The 15,432-nt window shown below is 45.6% G+C and overlaps 1 protein-coding gene across 1 annotated transcript; it reads right to left on the reverse strand.

Annotated features, from left to right (window-relative positions):
* Positions 1-540: 540 nt before the first annotated feature.
* obsl1a (obscurin like cytoskeletal adaptor 1a) lies at positions 541-12,795 on the reverse strand. Its single transcript, XM_085800796.1, has 25 exons — positions 12,396-12,795; positions 10,108-11,380; positions 9,316-9,585; positions 8,973-9,233; positions 8,050-8,355; positions 7,674-7,940; positions 7,320-7,595; positions 7,125-7,239; positions 6,875-7,035; positions 6,488-6,760; positions 6,125-6,400; positions 5,768-6,043; positions 5,385-5,660; positions 5,019-5,294; positions 4,665-4,934; positions 4,306-4,572; positions 3,961-4,230; positions 3,597-3,863; positions 2,788-3,054; positions 2,497-2,609; positions 2,236-2,389; positions 1,855-2,016; positions 1,304-1,408; positions 932-1,198; positions 541-850 (listed from the first exon to the last, which is right to left on the reverse strand). The coding sequence occupies exons 2-25, from the start codon at positions 11,288-11,290 to the stop codon at positions 573-575; spliced, it is 6,636 nt and encodes a 2,211-aa protein (XP_085656922.1). The 5' UTR covers positions 11,291-11,380; positions 12,396-12,795; the 3' UTR covers positions 541-572.
* Positions 12,796-15,432: the final 2,637 nt, after the last annotated feature.

Below are 15,432 nucleotides of genomic sequence, written 5' to 3' on the forward strand. Positions count from 1 at the left end.
CTGATTCATCTAGAGTAGATAAACTAAATAGTATTTAGCCTATACTGTAATCTGGTTGGATGTTATGTCAATGAATCTCGCTCGGCAGACCCTCCTCCAGAGAAGAAAGCAAAGGCCAGCTCTGGTGTCAGTATAATTATTATGCAAAAGTTCCAGTTTATTCAGCATTACAGATATATGAATATTGTAAAGTTTTACCTCCTTGATCGGGGTTTTCCTGTGCATGTTAGTGCTTCCATTTTTAAAAAGTGTTAATCTATGACAGTGATAACTGGTGGTGGGTTTCCATCAGAATACAATCTGTAAGGCAAATAAATACAATCTACACTGTAAAAAAAAGGAATAACTGGACCGAATACATCCCTTGTGTTTAAAATGCTTAGTCCAGCTTCACTAAATAGCCTCAATTTGAAAAAAGAAAAAAAAAAACAGAAAAGAAAGGTGCAGGCCATCAAATCACAATATATGGATTTTAAAAAGTTTTAAGGGGCAGGAGTAAATCCAACATCTGCTGTCAATTTTCTTCACTTTCTCTCTTTCTTCAGTCACTTGCTTTTCTCTCTCTTCTTCCTCTACTCTGCCGTAACGCTGAGCGAGGCGCTGCTCTTGGCTTTGCCCATGGTAAACTTGACCGTGCCACTCATGTCCTCACTAGTGTCTCTCAGGGTGAGTTTATGAACCGTCCCGTGGTTCTCCAGGCGGACCGATGGGCCCGACTGAAGGGTCTCTCCATTCAAAGTCCAAACAGGAGGCTTGCCGATGTCGACGGACACCTCGCACTGGAAGCATGCTGGCTCTGACTCCATCACCTCCACGTCCTCAAGCTCCTTGACCATCATGAGAGCCTGGGCTGCAACACAGAGAATCTAAGTATGAGAACACAGTAGTCTTTCATACACATATAAAACTAAATCCCCACTAACTATGTTACCTTCGACCAACAGTTTGGCTTTGGATGTGTGCTCCCCAACCTCGATGGAGTAGGTGCCCTCGTCTTCCACACAAGTCTGCTGGATCACCAGTTTGTGGGAACAGCCATCGACCGAAATGTCCACTCGGTCAGAGGAAACCAGCTCCTCCCTGCCCTTGTACCAGGTGGCGCTGCAGCGAGGCGACGAAACGGTGCACTCCAGGATCACCCGATGTTTCTCCAGGGCCGTCCGGTCTCGCAGGGGTTTAACGATGGACACTGGAAGCTCTGGAGTGAAGGGTAAAATATTTTAAAGTTGGTGATGAACATTTTGTAAGATGTTAATATGTCAATATATATATTTTAGAAAAAAAAAAAAAACCCAAAACGTACCTTCTACCTCAAGATAAGCAGTAGATTCAACATCTCTCGCTACAAAGCGGATTTCTCCAGCATCTTCAGCTTTGACGCCACACATGAGCAGGAAGTGTTTGGTCGCTGAAGGAAAACAACAACATGTTTATTCAGGGCACATAGAAGCTGTTTATGTGGTGGCTCAGCACTTTATAAAACCACTTAACACTCTTGGTCCAATTTGTCTCTGCTTCCTCCTAGGCCCTACAATTCATTTTCTGTCCACCAGATGTCCTGCTACACACTAGTATCACTAGTTAGACTCATAGACTGTAACGACTGCAGCTTTCTACTAACTTCATTCAAATGTTTGTATTTAAATTAAGATATTTTTTAATGTTGCCTTGCTCGAGAGAAATTTAGACTCTACCATTTATAATTTCACCATCTGCCATCACTGGTTGTTGTGCTATAGTCCTGGCATCACACACGCACTCAAATGCTCTGTGTGCAAATTTATTGTGGGTAGTTGTTGTTGTCTTATCAGAATCATTCAGTCTCATGAATAATTAACCCATTCCTTTCCTGACCTTCAGTGCGGATCTTGATGGTGCTCGTGGGCCGGATCTTGTGGCCGTCCTTGTACCACTCTGCTGTCACATCCTCCAGGGAAACCTCACACATGAAGACAGCGTTCTGATCCTCCTGGATGTAAAGATCCTCCAGTTCCTGCACTATCTCCAACTTATGCTCTGTGAGGTGAGTAAAGAGATTTAGAAAGATATTACTAGTGTTTTTTTTGATAAATGTTGATGCATGGTGCTTCTCTTAAAAAAACACAAGATGGAGCCATTGTACAGCTTAACTTCAGCTGCTGCAGAATTCAGTAGCTTTGACATATAAATGTAACTTTTTATATACTGTAATGCCAATGTCATGTGTGGTATAGCAGTATCTGTGCAAACAATTACCGTAAACCTCCAGGGAACATGAAGTGTTAATTTCCCCTGCGTCACATGTGTAGGCGCCAGAGTCAGCCGGAGAGCACTGCAGGATCTGACAGAACCGCTTACGACCCATGGAGTAGATCCGACAGTTCTTCCCCGGCTTCATCTCTGTCCCATTCTGATTCACAGAGCAACAAAAGACAAAGGTATTACTCATGAAATAAAAACATGATACATACATACACATATACAAACAGAATGAGGATTTATATCATCTTGTCTTACCTTAAACCATTTCACTTCAACATTTTGCCTGGAGAACTCACACTCCAGAGTGGCAGGAAGTTCCTCCTCCACACGCATGTCAGCCAGCGCTTTCATTATAGACACTGGTGTCTCTGTCAATTCAGTTTAACTCAATCAGTCAGTGAATCAACAGATCAAAATGAATCAGTAGTTTCTCTGACTTTTCATTCATCACTTATCACTCTATCTCTCTTATATAGACATACACATTTATTAGTTTTGGAGTATAAACTCTGAGTCTGTACATCAGGCTCTACAGATGGTTTTTACCTTTGATCGTGAGCCTGGCAGTAGTGCGCACTCCCTCAGCGGAGAAGACGATGGTGCCCGTGTCCTCCATGGTGAGGTTGGACAGGGTGAGGCTGTGGACTCGCCCGTTGGTGCTCACCCGCCACTGGTTGTTCGGTTTCACCCGGATGCCGTCCTTCTGCCACGATCCCTCCACATCCGTGTGGGAAAGCTCCACCTCGAAGGAGGCCGTCTCTCGCTCAAAGGTTTCCTGGTCAGTGAGGCCTTTACGGATGGTGATTTTACGGGCTGGATCGGGAGACACGAGGGAGAGCGGCTTATCGAGATGAAAGATATACTTCTTAGAAATGGTATCAGGATTAAATGATGCCAAGCAGATATTCAGATACTCAGCTGCTTTCACGTAGAGGTATCACTTCATTGTAGACTCAAATAACACTATGTTTCAAGGACAGTAGGTTCAAATATAGACCCAGCTCAGTTTATCACGTTACAAAAACAGCACCTACAGTGGCTCCATGATCCATTGTCACAGTGTCATTCTGTGCACTGTTATGTAACAGCGTGGCTGTGTTTCAAAAATCTTTTCACACGTACAGGTCTAGCTCTGCTCTTCTCAGTATCTTCTTTCATGTGACATACTGTGAAAATCAGCTACAATATGTCCTGTTGTTCAGCTGCACAGAACTCATCTGGGTCAGACGAGATGCCAGTCACTACGTGGCACACTGCACTGGCTTTTGAATAATTCCTGCTAATTAAAAGTCGAGTACTAACATTAGAAATGAATTTGTAATTGTAGACTGCACAGTCATTTCAGTCCCACTTACGTTCCACATTCAGCTTGACCTGCGTTCTGTCGTGCAGGGTCTCGCAGCGGTACGTCCCCCGGTCGGACAGCGTGAGGTTGTGGATGGTCAGACTGCGTTTACGGCCGTTCTGGCCCAGCGTGTGCCGGGGGCCGGGCTGAATGACCACACCCTGCCTCATCCACTGGACCTCTCCCGTCTCCAGGCTGATCTCAGTCTCCATGGTAGCCTCGCCTAACTCTTCTGCCATGACAGCTTCCATTTTGGTAGTAAACATGACCTGAGCCTCTGAATATAATGAAGAGAGAGAGACAGAGATAAAGTTGACAATGGTCATTTTAGTTTAGTATGATGCCATTTCCTCTCTTTTTACTAAATGTCCTACCCTGAACTTTGAGGCTGGCTTTGCTCAGTTTTCCTTCCGCCTCCGCTGTAATCCTCGAAGAGTCCAAGATCTGACACTTCTTGATCACCAAGGTGTGGCATAGGCCGTTCTGGGTTGCCTGGAAACGATCCCCCAGAGCGATGGGCTCGTTGTCCATGAGCCAGACCAGCTGGAGATCCTCAGGGGAAACCACACACTTGAAAGTCGCATCTTCTCCTTCAAGCACGGTGGTGTTGTGGAGCTCTGTGAGGAACTCCACCACTCTGGGCACTGAAAAGACAAATGTAAGTGAACGAAGCCGCCTTACGCCTCACGTGAGAAAAGACTGAGCCCAGACATACTTACTCTCGACTCTCAGCGATGCCACGGTGCGGTCGTCTCTGGACTCACAGGCGTATTCCCCAGCATCCTCTCTGGTTAAGCGGTGGATGGTTAAGCTTCGCTCCACTCCATCCGCACGGATGGAGAACCTCCTGCTCGGCACCACCTCCATGCCGTTCTTCAGCCACTGGACGTCTGCTTTTGGTTTGCACACTTCACAGCGAAGAGTCACCATCCCGTCAGCATGGGCCACAGTGTCCCGCAGCGGCAGCACAAACTTGATCCTCATTTCTGTGATGGGGGGGAAAAAAATGTTAACATCTCTTCAGGCCACACTGATGTGTTTTATAGCATTATAGGTAAAAAGAAATTCACATTCTGACCTTTAACCAGCAGGCTGAAGTGGATCTGGTCTGTGTTGACATCGCAGGTGTACTCGCCGGCATCAGACCGCCTCAAAGGGTCGATGGTGAGGGTGCGCTTATGGCCCTCCACGAGAGCCCGGAAGCGTTCGCCTTCGACCGGCGTCCAGTCTTTCATCCAGCGCACCTGAGCGCTTTCCTTGGACACGTAACTCATCAAGGTCACGCTCTCCGCCTCATAACCCGTCACAACAATGTCGTCCTCCTTGTTCACAAATGTAACTGCAGGTTCTTTGGTATAAAAGAAAAGAGAAGCAAATGTTAGCTATGCTTTCTTTTTTCTTGACTCTTCAGACCTACACTCTGGGTCGGTACCTTGAATCCGTACAACGCTGATCATCTTGTCATCCACAGCATCACAGACGTATTTCCCAGAATCTGAGGGCTGGATATTAGAGATGATGATTTTCCTCAGAGTCCCGTAGCTTTCAATGTAGGTACGAGAGTCACTGGCGAGCAGCTTCTCGTTGCAGTACCACTGGACAGGGGCGTTGGCGCGGGACACCTCACAGGCCAGGATCAGGTCATCACCCACCACCATCTCCTGGTAGTCAGGGTCCAGGGAGTTTCCTACAATGGTCACTGGGGGCTCTGAGGTCAAAAGAGCAGCAAAGTGTGTGAGAATTTATGCTGAACAAAATTCCTTTTAAAGGGATAATTCAACATTTTGGCAACTTTTACCTTCCACTGTAACCTGAAAGCTGATAGTGTCATCTCCGACATCCAGGAAGTACTCTCCTGAGTCTTCGAGTTCAGCATTGAGGATGACCAGAGAGCGGAAAGCGCCCTCTTCCTCTTCACAAAACCTTTCATTGTCCTGAATACGACTGTTGTCCTTGTACCACTTGGCAACCGCGTTGGCTCTGGAGAGTTCACACTCCAACACAATGTCATCAGAAAGCTTGGATTTAAGGTTTGTCTTCACCTCTGACTTCCTTAAGATCTTCACTGGAGGCTCTGAGAATGCAGAATAACACGTCGATGCTCAATATGATATTACTGGGGGCTTCAAACTTTCTTTATGAGCTGAAAAATAATCACCAAAGCTAATCTGTGCCTCTTACCTGAAACTTTGACCTGGAAATCTATTTTATCATCAACAGCATCGCAGGTGTATTTCCCAGAATCCTTTGGTGTAGGAACGTGGATGGTCAGACGCCGGATGAGCCCCTCCTCTGTGATGGCCACGTTGCTGCTCTCCTCAATTTCTTTGCCATCCAGGCACCACTTGACCTCTGCACTTGGCCGAGACACAGTAATCTCCATGACAACTGGTTCGCCGGCAAAACTCTCCAGTTTGTCAGGCGTGTTTTTGGGACGAGTAAGCATCACCGGTGGCTCTGAAAGAAAAAGGATTAAAGTCATTAAGATTCATCTAGTAATACAGAATAGAATATTTACATTTGTTTCCTCAGTCTTACCTGTAATAGTGACCAGGAACGCCACAGAGTCATCTTCAGTGTCACATATATACTCAGCTGTGTCATCCACACTAGTCACAGGTATAACTAAGCGGCGGTGGGCCCCATCCACCTCAAGGATCAGGTTGGATCCCTCATCTACTTCAAGGCTGTCCCTGAACCAGCGGACAGGAGCATCTGGCTTGGAGACCTCACAGCTGAGCACCAGCCTCTCGGGGGCCAGATGGGTCAGTTCCACGTCTGATTCACTGGGAGAAACTATTCGTACTGGTGGCTCTGGAGTAGGAAGAAAAAAACCATAGCTTTATTTAAAATAAAAACCTTTCTAATAGGAATATAGCAAAACCAGAAGTGTGCACAAACCTGTGACACCAAGCTGGAAGAAGACAGAGTCTCCATCTGTTTTGCAGACGTACTCTCCCTCATCCTCCACAGATCCACACAAGATGGTCAACCTCCTGTAAGGACCCTCAGATATCAGCTGGGTGTTGTCGCTCTCCTCCACCTCCTGTCCGTCCTTGAACCACTGCACCTTCCCACTGGAGCGGGACAGTTCACACTGCAGGTTGATTTCCTCTGAGATGTAGCTTTTTATCACTACATCATCCTTAGGGTCCACGATCATCACTGGAGGCTCTGTGTTTGTAGATGATTGAAGTAGATAGAGGTAAATAGAATTAATGTTTGTGTTAATGACACCTGTATTTTTATTACTGCTCAGACCAGCAGGAGTCTTTACTGTCTCTGTACCTCTGACATTGACTGTGAAATCCATACTGTTGTTTCCTGCCTGGCAGGTGTAACATCCAGCGTCTGAGGTTTCTGCTGAGCGGATTATCAACCTCCTCACAGTTCCCTCTGCCTGCAGAGTGATGTTGTCACTGGGATGGATCTCACAGCCGTCCTTATACCTGGGACACAGGTAAGAATACACGGTGTCCAACTACAGACTGAGCTACAGCTTCAAAAGAACCAAAACACAAAAGACTGAACTCCTTACCAAATGACTTCAGCATCCTCACTGGAGACGTTGCAGAGCAGAACCACAGGATCCAACTCCATGCTGCTCTTATGGAGCTCCTCCTCTGGGACCGCACTGAACTCCACAGGAGGACCTGAACAAACAGGATGTGATGGATGTGAACAACTGGAACACAAGGTACGAGAGGATGAACTTGGAACTCAAATCTTTTACCTGCAACATCCACGTTGAATTGTATGACATCCCCTGAAGTTTCACATGTATAAACGCCAGAGTGAGCTGCATCAGCCGAGTGGATCACAATCCTCCTCATGTTTCCATCTGATTGGATGTTGAGGCCGTCAGCCACCTGGAGCTCCTCGCCATCTTTGAACCAGGATACTTTTGCAAACGGGTGGGAGACTTCACAGTAGAGAACAATAGCGTCACCCGTCTCCACCTTCTTATTGCTGTCTGATTCCGGCAGAGGGGTGAATTTCACCACAGCAGCTGCAAAGAAACATAGAAATAAATTAAACAGAATATTATTCTATCACATACTACAAGGAGAAGGATTTTAAGACCTACGGTTGACTTTGAGCACAGCTGAGTCACGGACTCCGTTGGCTATAAATGTGACCTCCGCTGTGTCCTCTGCCATTTGAATGTCACGGATAACTAATGAGTGCTGTGTTTGGGACTGTTGTATCAAGTATCGTCTGCCATTCTGCAGTTGGGCACTGTTCAAAAACCAGGTTCCAACCATTGATGCAGACAGTTCGATGGAGAACTGAGCATCTTCTCCCTCCACAACCTCACAGCCTTGGAGGCGGCTGCGAATCTTGGGCCCAGGAACTGAGAAAAAATGCAAAAAAACACATTCATTTGACAAGTACTGTGTGTTTTGTCATTTTTGTGGCCTGTGGTGATGTTGACGTTTTAGTTTGCACTGTCATCTCCTCACCCAGATGGACAATTTTGGGAAACTCCACATGACCACTCCGTCCGTACTTGTTGATGCAACACACTCGGAAGCGGTAGTCGCCTTCGCACGGCACGCTGTCACTGGTGACCTCGGCTGAGGTGCCGGTCTCTGTGGTGAAACACTTCTGCCACTCCTGGGAGCCCACTTCTTTTCTCTCCACCACAAAGATGGAGCGGGTGGACGCCGGGCTGTTGGGGGCAGGAACCCAGCTGAGAAGGGCGCTGTTGGGCCGATCTACGTCCATCTTGACACCCACAGGGCAGATGGGGGGAGAGTGTCTGGCAGCTAAATGGCAGAGTGGAGAAGGATGGAGAATGTAGGCGTGAGACTTCACTATTAAAGGGATAGTTCAACATTTTGGCAAATTGGCCCATTGCCAAAATCCCTATAGTTTTAGGAGTAGGTTGTTACCTTTAATTGTCGGTGCAAGCTATTCTTAGAACGGCGGAGCAGAACCGCGAGCTGCGAGACGGAGTTGTTTCGAGGTAAATTCAAAACCGATGATGCACGTTCCCATTGGGGGCAGTTTTTCAGCAAGCAGTCTCTGCATTTGCCTCGAAAACAACTCCGTCTCGTAACATTCTGTTATTATCTCATAGTGTGGTGAATGTGCAGGTCACAACTTGTCCACCAGAGCGTTTTGGAGTTGTTGGATTGTGTATTTGATGAGTTTGATGAGGGAAACCAAGAAATCCTGTTAGCCTCCGTAGCGTAGCTCTGAGCAGCTCGCAGTTCTGCTCCGCTGTTCTAAAAATAGCTTGCACCGACAATTAAAGGTAAGGAACCTACTGCTATGACTATAGGGATTATGGCAATGGGCCAATTTGCCAAAATTTTAAACTATCCCTTTAAATCTGTACTATGAATTTTCAAGCTCAGAAATTGTCGTCTCTTAAAATTACCTTTGACCTTGAGACGTGATGAGGTCTTGGATCTCCCTGCGACAAAGGTCACGACCCCTGAATCTTGATAGGCCACGTTGACAAACACCAGAATGTGAGTTTTGCCAAAAGACTTGAGGATGGTCTGGTGTGTCTCGAGTAGCTTCAGGCCATCTTTGAACCAGTGGACCTCCATGTCGTCGTCCTCCACCTCCACGCAGAACGCTGCATTCTCACCTTCTAGGACCTCCAGCTTCCGAGGGAGTTTACGAATAATAGTACCTGCGAAAAGAGTCATTTATTTTCATTTGTGTTTTATATCGTAGTAGATTTGATGTCTAACTTAATGTTCCACTTTAATTACCTTTAACCGACAGCTCTGCAATGCTCTTTGCCCCATCAGGCATCTCACAGAGATACACTCCGTCGTCATCCGTCCCGACATCATGGATGGTGAGTCTCCGTCTGGTTCCCTTCTGCTCCATCCCATACTTGTTGCTCGGCATCAGCCTCTGGTCCTCAAGGTACCAGGCGGCTGGGACGGACTCATCGGGAACCTCGCACTCCAGGACAGCGACGTCCCTCTCCCTCACCTCCACGTCTTTTAACGGACGCCTGAACCGCACAGCTGAGCCTGAGGAACAAAGGGAACAGGTATGTGGTGCAGAGGAGAAAAATGACTGAATGAGTTAAAGTTACAGTTATTTTTTTTAAAGCAAATAATAATACAGTTTAAATCTGGCATAAATTAACATAATATTTGAAATATGTCAGCTGCTGTAATGCCACTCCATATTATCTGTATATTACAGACTCATATGTTGACCCCAAGACTAAGCTGACTTATTATAGAGGCAGCTGTCCAGGAAAATGCTTATGAAAAGTTATGTGACCTGAGAATTATCTTCCCATTATGAAGGGATTAGGACAAAATGATTAGCTACTCTAAGAGGTGATGCCATACATTTCAACAGTGCACATAAAGCAATTAGCCTCAACAAGTGCAGCTTCTGAGCTAATGTTTTATCCATGTGGATAGAGATGTGCATCAAAAACACAATGATTCTGTTTCACTATGATACTGTTTCTTTAAAAGTTTAATATTTAGCAGTGAAAGAAAATAGTTTGCAAACCAGTGAGTGAAGTTATCACCTACCTTTGACGGACAGGTGAACAGCACTGAGGGTGTTTCCAAGAGCGTTTGATGCCGCACAAACGTAGAGCCCAGTATCCTGCTCTTTACAGTACAGAACCTTTAGCGTGTAGTAACCCTCCCTGTCCTCAAATATCAGATGTCGCCTCCCGGGATCGAGGGGAACCCCGTTCTTCTTCCAGATGATTTCGGGTTTAGGCTTCCCTGTCACGAGGCAGCGGAACTTGGCGTGTTTCCCCTCCGCCACGGCAAACTTCTTGACCGCAGACGCGTTGACGGGCTGCTCCTCCACGAGCCTCGACAGGCCGAGTCGCCCGCCTCTGTGCTTCGGTGACCACTGGTTGTTGGTGTGACCGCCGGAGGACATTTTACTCTCCTCTCTCTCTGGTACGGGCTCCACCAGAAGGACAGCGCCGGCCAAAGCGCCACCGTTGCAGTTGACGGCCTTACAGGTGTAGACACCTTTGTCCGGTATGCGCGTCCTGTAGATCTTGAGCTGGAACCAGCCGCCGTCTTGGTTGCTCACGCTGAAGTGTGAACTTTCAAAGATTTCATTCAGCTTCTTACCATCTTTCTCCCATGTCACCTCTGGTAAAGGGGTGCCCCAGATTTTGCAGGAGAAGGCAGCATCTTCTCCCCTGTCCACGCGCAGAGAGAGCGGCTTGATGAGGAACCGTGGTTTATCATCAGATGTTAAATCCAGCTCTTCTCTTTTCTCTGGCATGTTGCCGTTCCATTTGTGCTCTCCGTTTATCTCTGCTCCGTTTTCTCTCCTGTGTTCACCATTTTGCACTTTGCTGTAGCCATTCAAGTGTCCTTCAAGTTCCCCATTTTCTTTCGTACCATTGACCACTACTTGCCTCTGCCCCTCCTCCTGTGGTTGGGCCTCTCCTTCCACTTTGAGGGAAGCTGCTGCATATGTTTCACCTACGCTATTTCTAGCCTTGCATATGTACTGGCCAGCATCCTCTGGGGTCACTCCTGTGATGGTCAGCAGGTAGGCTTTTCCCTCCTCTGAGAGCTGGTAGCGTCCCTCAGACGATATCTGGACATTTTTACGCTCCCAGATCACATCGGGACGAGGGTCCCCGCCGATTTGGCACCTCAGCGTGGCATCTGTGCCACTCTGTGCCACCACAGGGCGTGGGTAGCCCAGGACACGAGGAGCACCCCCGAAAATATCCATGATGATGTCGTCCTCTCTCTGGTTTGAGTGAAGAAGTTTCTTTTGTCGTGAGATTATCTGGAAATGATCCTCTTATCTTTGATGATGGAGCTGTCAGACAGAGATATACAGTAGTTTCAGAAATCAACTTCAGTAGAAAGACAGAGTGAAGTGACATTAGTTTTCCTGCTTTGACTGTTTCGACATTGTAAAGTTTCTATTTACAGCTGACCTAAGCCAGACGATTGCAAATTAAATGTGAGTTATTTTTTAAAGCAGGATCTTGTGTCATAAATATCTGGAACCAAGAAAGAACTGGACTCGAAACTGACTTAGATGATTGAAATCAAAAGAAACTGTACAGAAATGTACTCCGACTTTGTTGGTTAAAGCTGAACCGTTGTGTTTACCAGATGAGATGATCAGAAGTTTAGTTAAGGTTCTGAACAAACGTAAACCACTCGGTTCTCTCACAGCTGGTGCTGTAACTCATTGAAGAGTGTATTTATAAAGTAGTCTGTCCAAAAAAAGACACCGGAGACCATGTGTCACATAGCACGCAAACTGTGCACTGACACACCTGCAGCCACGAACTAAGACCAAACTGACCCATAATCCCCTGCATGTGTGTCAGCTGTATCCTCCCTGATGCATTTTCTTTGTCTCTGGATTGTTGCGTTGTTGTCATGTTTGTCTTCGTCTTTGAAGTTTAGCAGCAGCCTCAGCTGTTTGTTAACTAGATCTCATACTCTCATAGTTTTTGGTTTGATCTTGTATCAGCCAGTGGAAAATGCGACTCTCTCGTGTGGCTCATTTGCTTCCCTCATGGTGTCATCATCTTTCTTTTGGCGTTGACAATCACAACTGTCTCTGCTGTGTGACGCACCACATCTCATGTACATCCTCTAAACAGCATGGATCATATACATTAGACACAGATTAACGCCCATTCTGGAAAGTAGCTATATGTACAGTATAGCGTGTTGGATATTTGTTAACTCTTATAATCAATAAATACATGAAGCAGACTCAGTTTTATCTTTAAGCATTTTGATGGCACATAAATGGGAATCATTCCTCTCAGAAGAAACAATATCTACAAAAGAACAGAACAGAATAAACTTACCACTCTCTTTAAATCATTCTGCCACTGTTGTGATGTTTCATTAAAAAAGATGTCCTCAAAACATGAACATAAACTAGTCTTTGACTCATAGAAAAGGCCTATATTGTTGCGATACAGCTCTCTGAGACGTTTGTTCCCTGTCTCTCTGGTTCAGCTTGTTGCTCGTAGATTCTGGCCCACGGTTGGCCCACCTCCTGGTCACTGAGAGTCAAAGCAGGTTAGAAAAAGTAGAGCTTCCATTCACAGTTAGTGGCCCAATTACAGGTGTCATGTCTTGATAGCGTGGCGTGCGGCCGTTTGGCGTTAGGTTGCAGATGGCGGAGAGGAAAATGACCACAGACACAGAGTCAAGTGGTTGGTTTATGCGTCAGCTCTGACACTGTCATTGTCCAACAGTGAGAGAGTGAGAGAGAGAGGGAGAGTTGGAATTGGGGGGGTGGGTGGGAAGCATTAAATGCTTTCACAGCTGCTGCCACTGCAAGCCACCACCTAAAAATACCAGCAGCTTCGATGACGGTGGGCCAGATAAAGTTAGGCTCCCCATTCACAGACCGTGGCTCACTAAAGATAGAGGGGAGGCAGGGGTCTGCGATGGATCACACAGCTCAGTAGATATCCTGAGTTAAACCTCGGAAGAGAAAGGCCGGCCCTACCTGCTGGAGCTCCTGAAGTCATGAGTCACGCTGGCCTGTAGATGAGGTCACATTAGTGTCGCATCATGTCAGCTACTCATATTTAATCCAATAAGTTACTTCGGCTTTCTGTAGATCCATTCACAATGTCATTGCAAGGACTGGTTTTGAAGATGTCTAACACAGGATAACAAATAGATTTATTTTTTCATTTAAGGACTTGGGGAAAGTCCATTCAGCTGTGTGTGTGGCATTAGTAGTGTTCACCATACAATGGTGTATCAGTGTCCGTCTCATTCTAAGCAGACACTCAGTGATGTATGGGCCATTGATAAGGAAAAGATTACCCAAGTGCTGGAAGCATTTAGACTCAGCATGGTCTGACAAGTGAAATCTTCATTGTCAGTGTCTTAAAAAAGTTTTTTTCTTTGTGATATCAATCAATTGATCAATTTTATTGAACATGTCAAGAATAAAAACAAAATCACAACAATAATACGAATAAATAAGAGCATATTATTACTAATCATCTCAAAAGAAGATACCTGTCTAGTTAAATAGGAGTAAGAAGAAGTTGCTTTTCTAGTCCTCCCCCCTTGTACTATTCATATAATACTAATAGAAAATAAAAGTTCAATTTACGGCCATCTATTCATGTTATCTCAGTCGATACAAACAAACAAATGAACTTATTTGGTCAGAACAAGAACAACGTAGTCAAAATAAATACACCAGACAGTTCATACAGTCCACAAAAACAAGAACACTAGTCCATCTCCTAAGCACTCAGTATTTTGTTTCTGAATAATATTTTGTAATTTAGCTAAGGTGCCACATGTTTTCAGCTCATCACTGAAGTTGTTCCACAGACTAACTCCTTTTGTTGTGACACAGTGACGTTTTGTGTCTTACTTTCTCTCAGTTGAAACAACCCTTGGATACTGCTGGGTGTGTGATGTGATTCATAGACAACTGGAGGCGCACTGTTCATTTATATTTATTTATCATCTCTACAAGCTACCACTTCAGCAGAACACAATTACCGGTATCTTTCTTGCATTGACACATACCAATCTTTTTTAACCATTCTCTCCCACATTGACAGATCTGAATCCGGCGCTGACACTTGTTGCCCGCATTCTCCGACAGTGGCTCTCTAAGTTATCTCTTCAAGTGGAGTGTTTTGGAGAGCCAAAGCCACTGACTCATGCTGCAGAACTGTCGTCATAGATATTTTAACCTTCAGTGCGGGTCACATAGTTCTGACCCCTTTGTGACGGTTGCTGCACTCAGCATACCATCTAAAACCTAGATGGCCTCTAAAACTTCCTGATAGTCTAATGAGGAGAAATGATCATTGGGTTGTGATGTTTTTAGAGTTAAAAGCAACAGATGATGTCTGCACAGAAGGATGTTGTCAGTAAACAATTTGCCAGAGTCATTTGTAGGACTCACACCACGGTAGTGGCTCCATTTAAGGCCGCCGGTACCTCTGACATTCTCCTCCACGCAGTAATCCCTGCAGCTGTTAGGTACGATGACTGCACCAGGAATCACTGCTGCTCTTTGTCCTGAGATTGGGTTTCAATATCAAAAGCTGAAGAGGATTGTCAGAGAGCACAGGGTCCTTAATTGCCCGTCAGTCAACGTAGGTTTCAAATGAAGGAAAGTCTTATATGTTAAGTCGAGCTCTCTTCGCTCCTCGTGACCAAACCACTTTGTTTTGGAGGTTTGGTCGAGGCAGTCACATATTTAACGCCCTGAATGGATCAATGATCAATCGATAAATAACTGCCTCTGGATCCATGATTATTGTGTGTTACACGCCTGCTGATTGACATGCAGCTTTGAAATGTTTCACATGTTTGTGTAAAGCTGAGGCAGATTAACCTTGTGCGGCTTTAAAGACGTCCCAGTGCTGACTGACTCAGGGCAGGGCGGCCTATTGTTTCTCAGGTCAAGGCCGTGATTTTTAAATAAGCTGGATCAGGGTCAAGTTTGTGAAAACTGACATTCCCCTGTGGGTTCACCTCCATTCCACTGAATGGACAGTGTTTATTTCAGCTGTAGTTCGGGGAAAAATGGGATATGTTTGGAAGTGTGAACAGCCGAGACAGTGGTGGTGCACAGGAAGAGTCAGTCACACTGAAGCACACATAGATAATCAGTGCAGGGCTTAAGTGTCCTACACATTACTGTTCAATAGATGGCGCTACAGGTACATAGATCTCTTTTAACATTAACAACAACTAGAACACAGAATAAGAAATAATTGGACCAAAAAGATTTACTCCTAAAGCCAATTACTCTGACCTCTGACCTCCCTGAGGAGGAGGAAGAGGAGAATTTGGATTAGTAAATGTGTGTGTCATGTTAAAGTTTTCATATTGGAAACATCATCCAGA

This window comes from Trachurus japonicus, chromosome 2 (assembly GCF_045865225.1).
Source record: "Trachurus japonicus isolate A0001 chromosome 2, Traja_1.0".
In the NCBI taxonomy this organism is placed as follows: domain Eukaryota; kingdom Metazoa; phylum Chordata; class Actinopteri; order Carangiformes; family Carangidae; genus Trachurus; species Trachurus japonicus.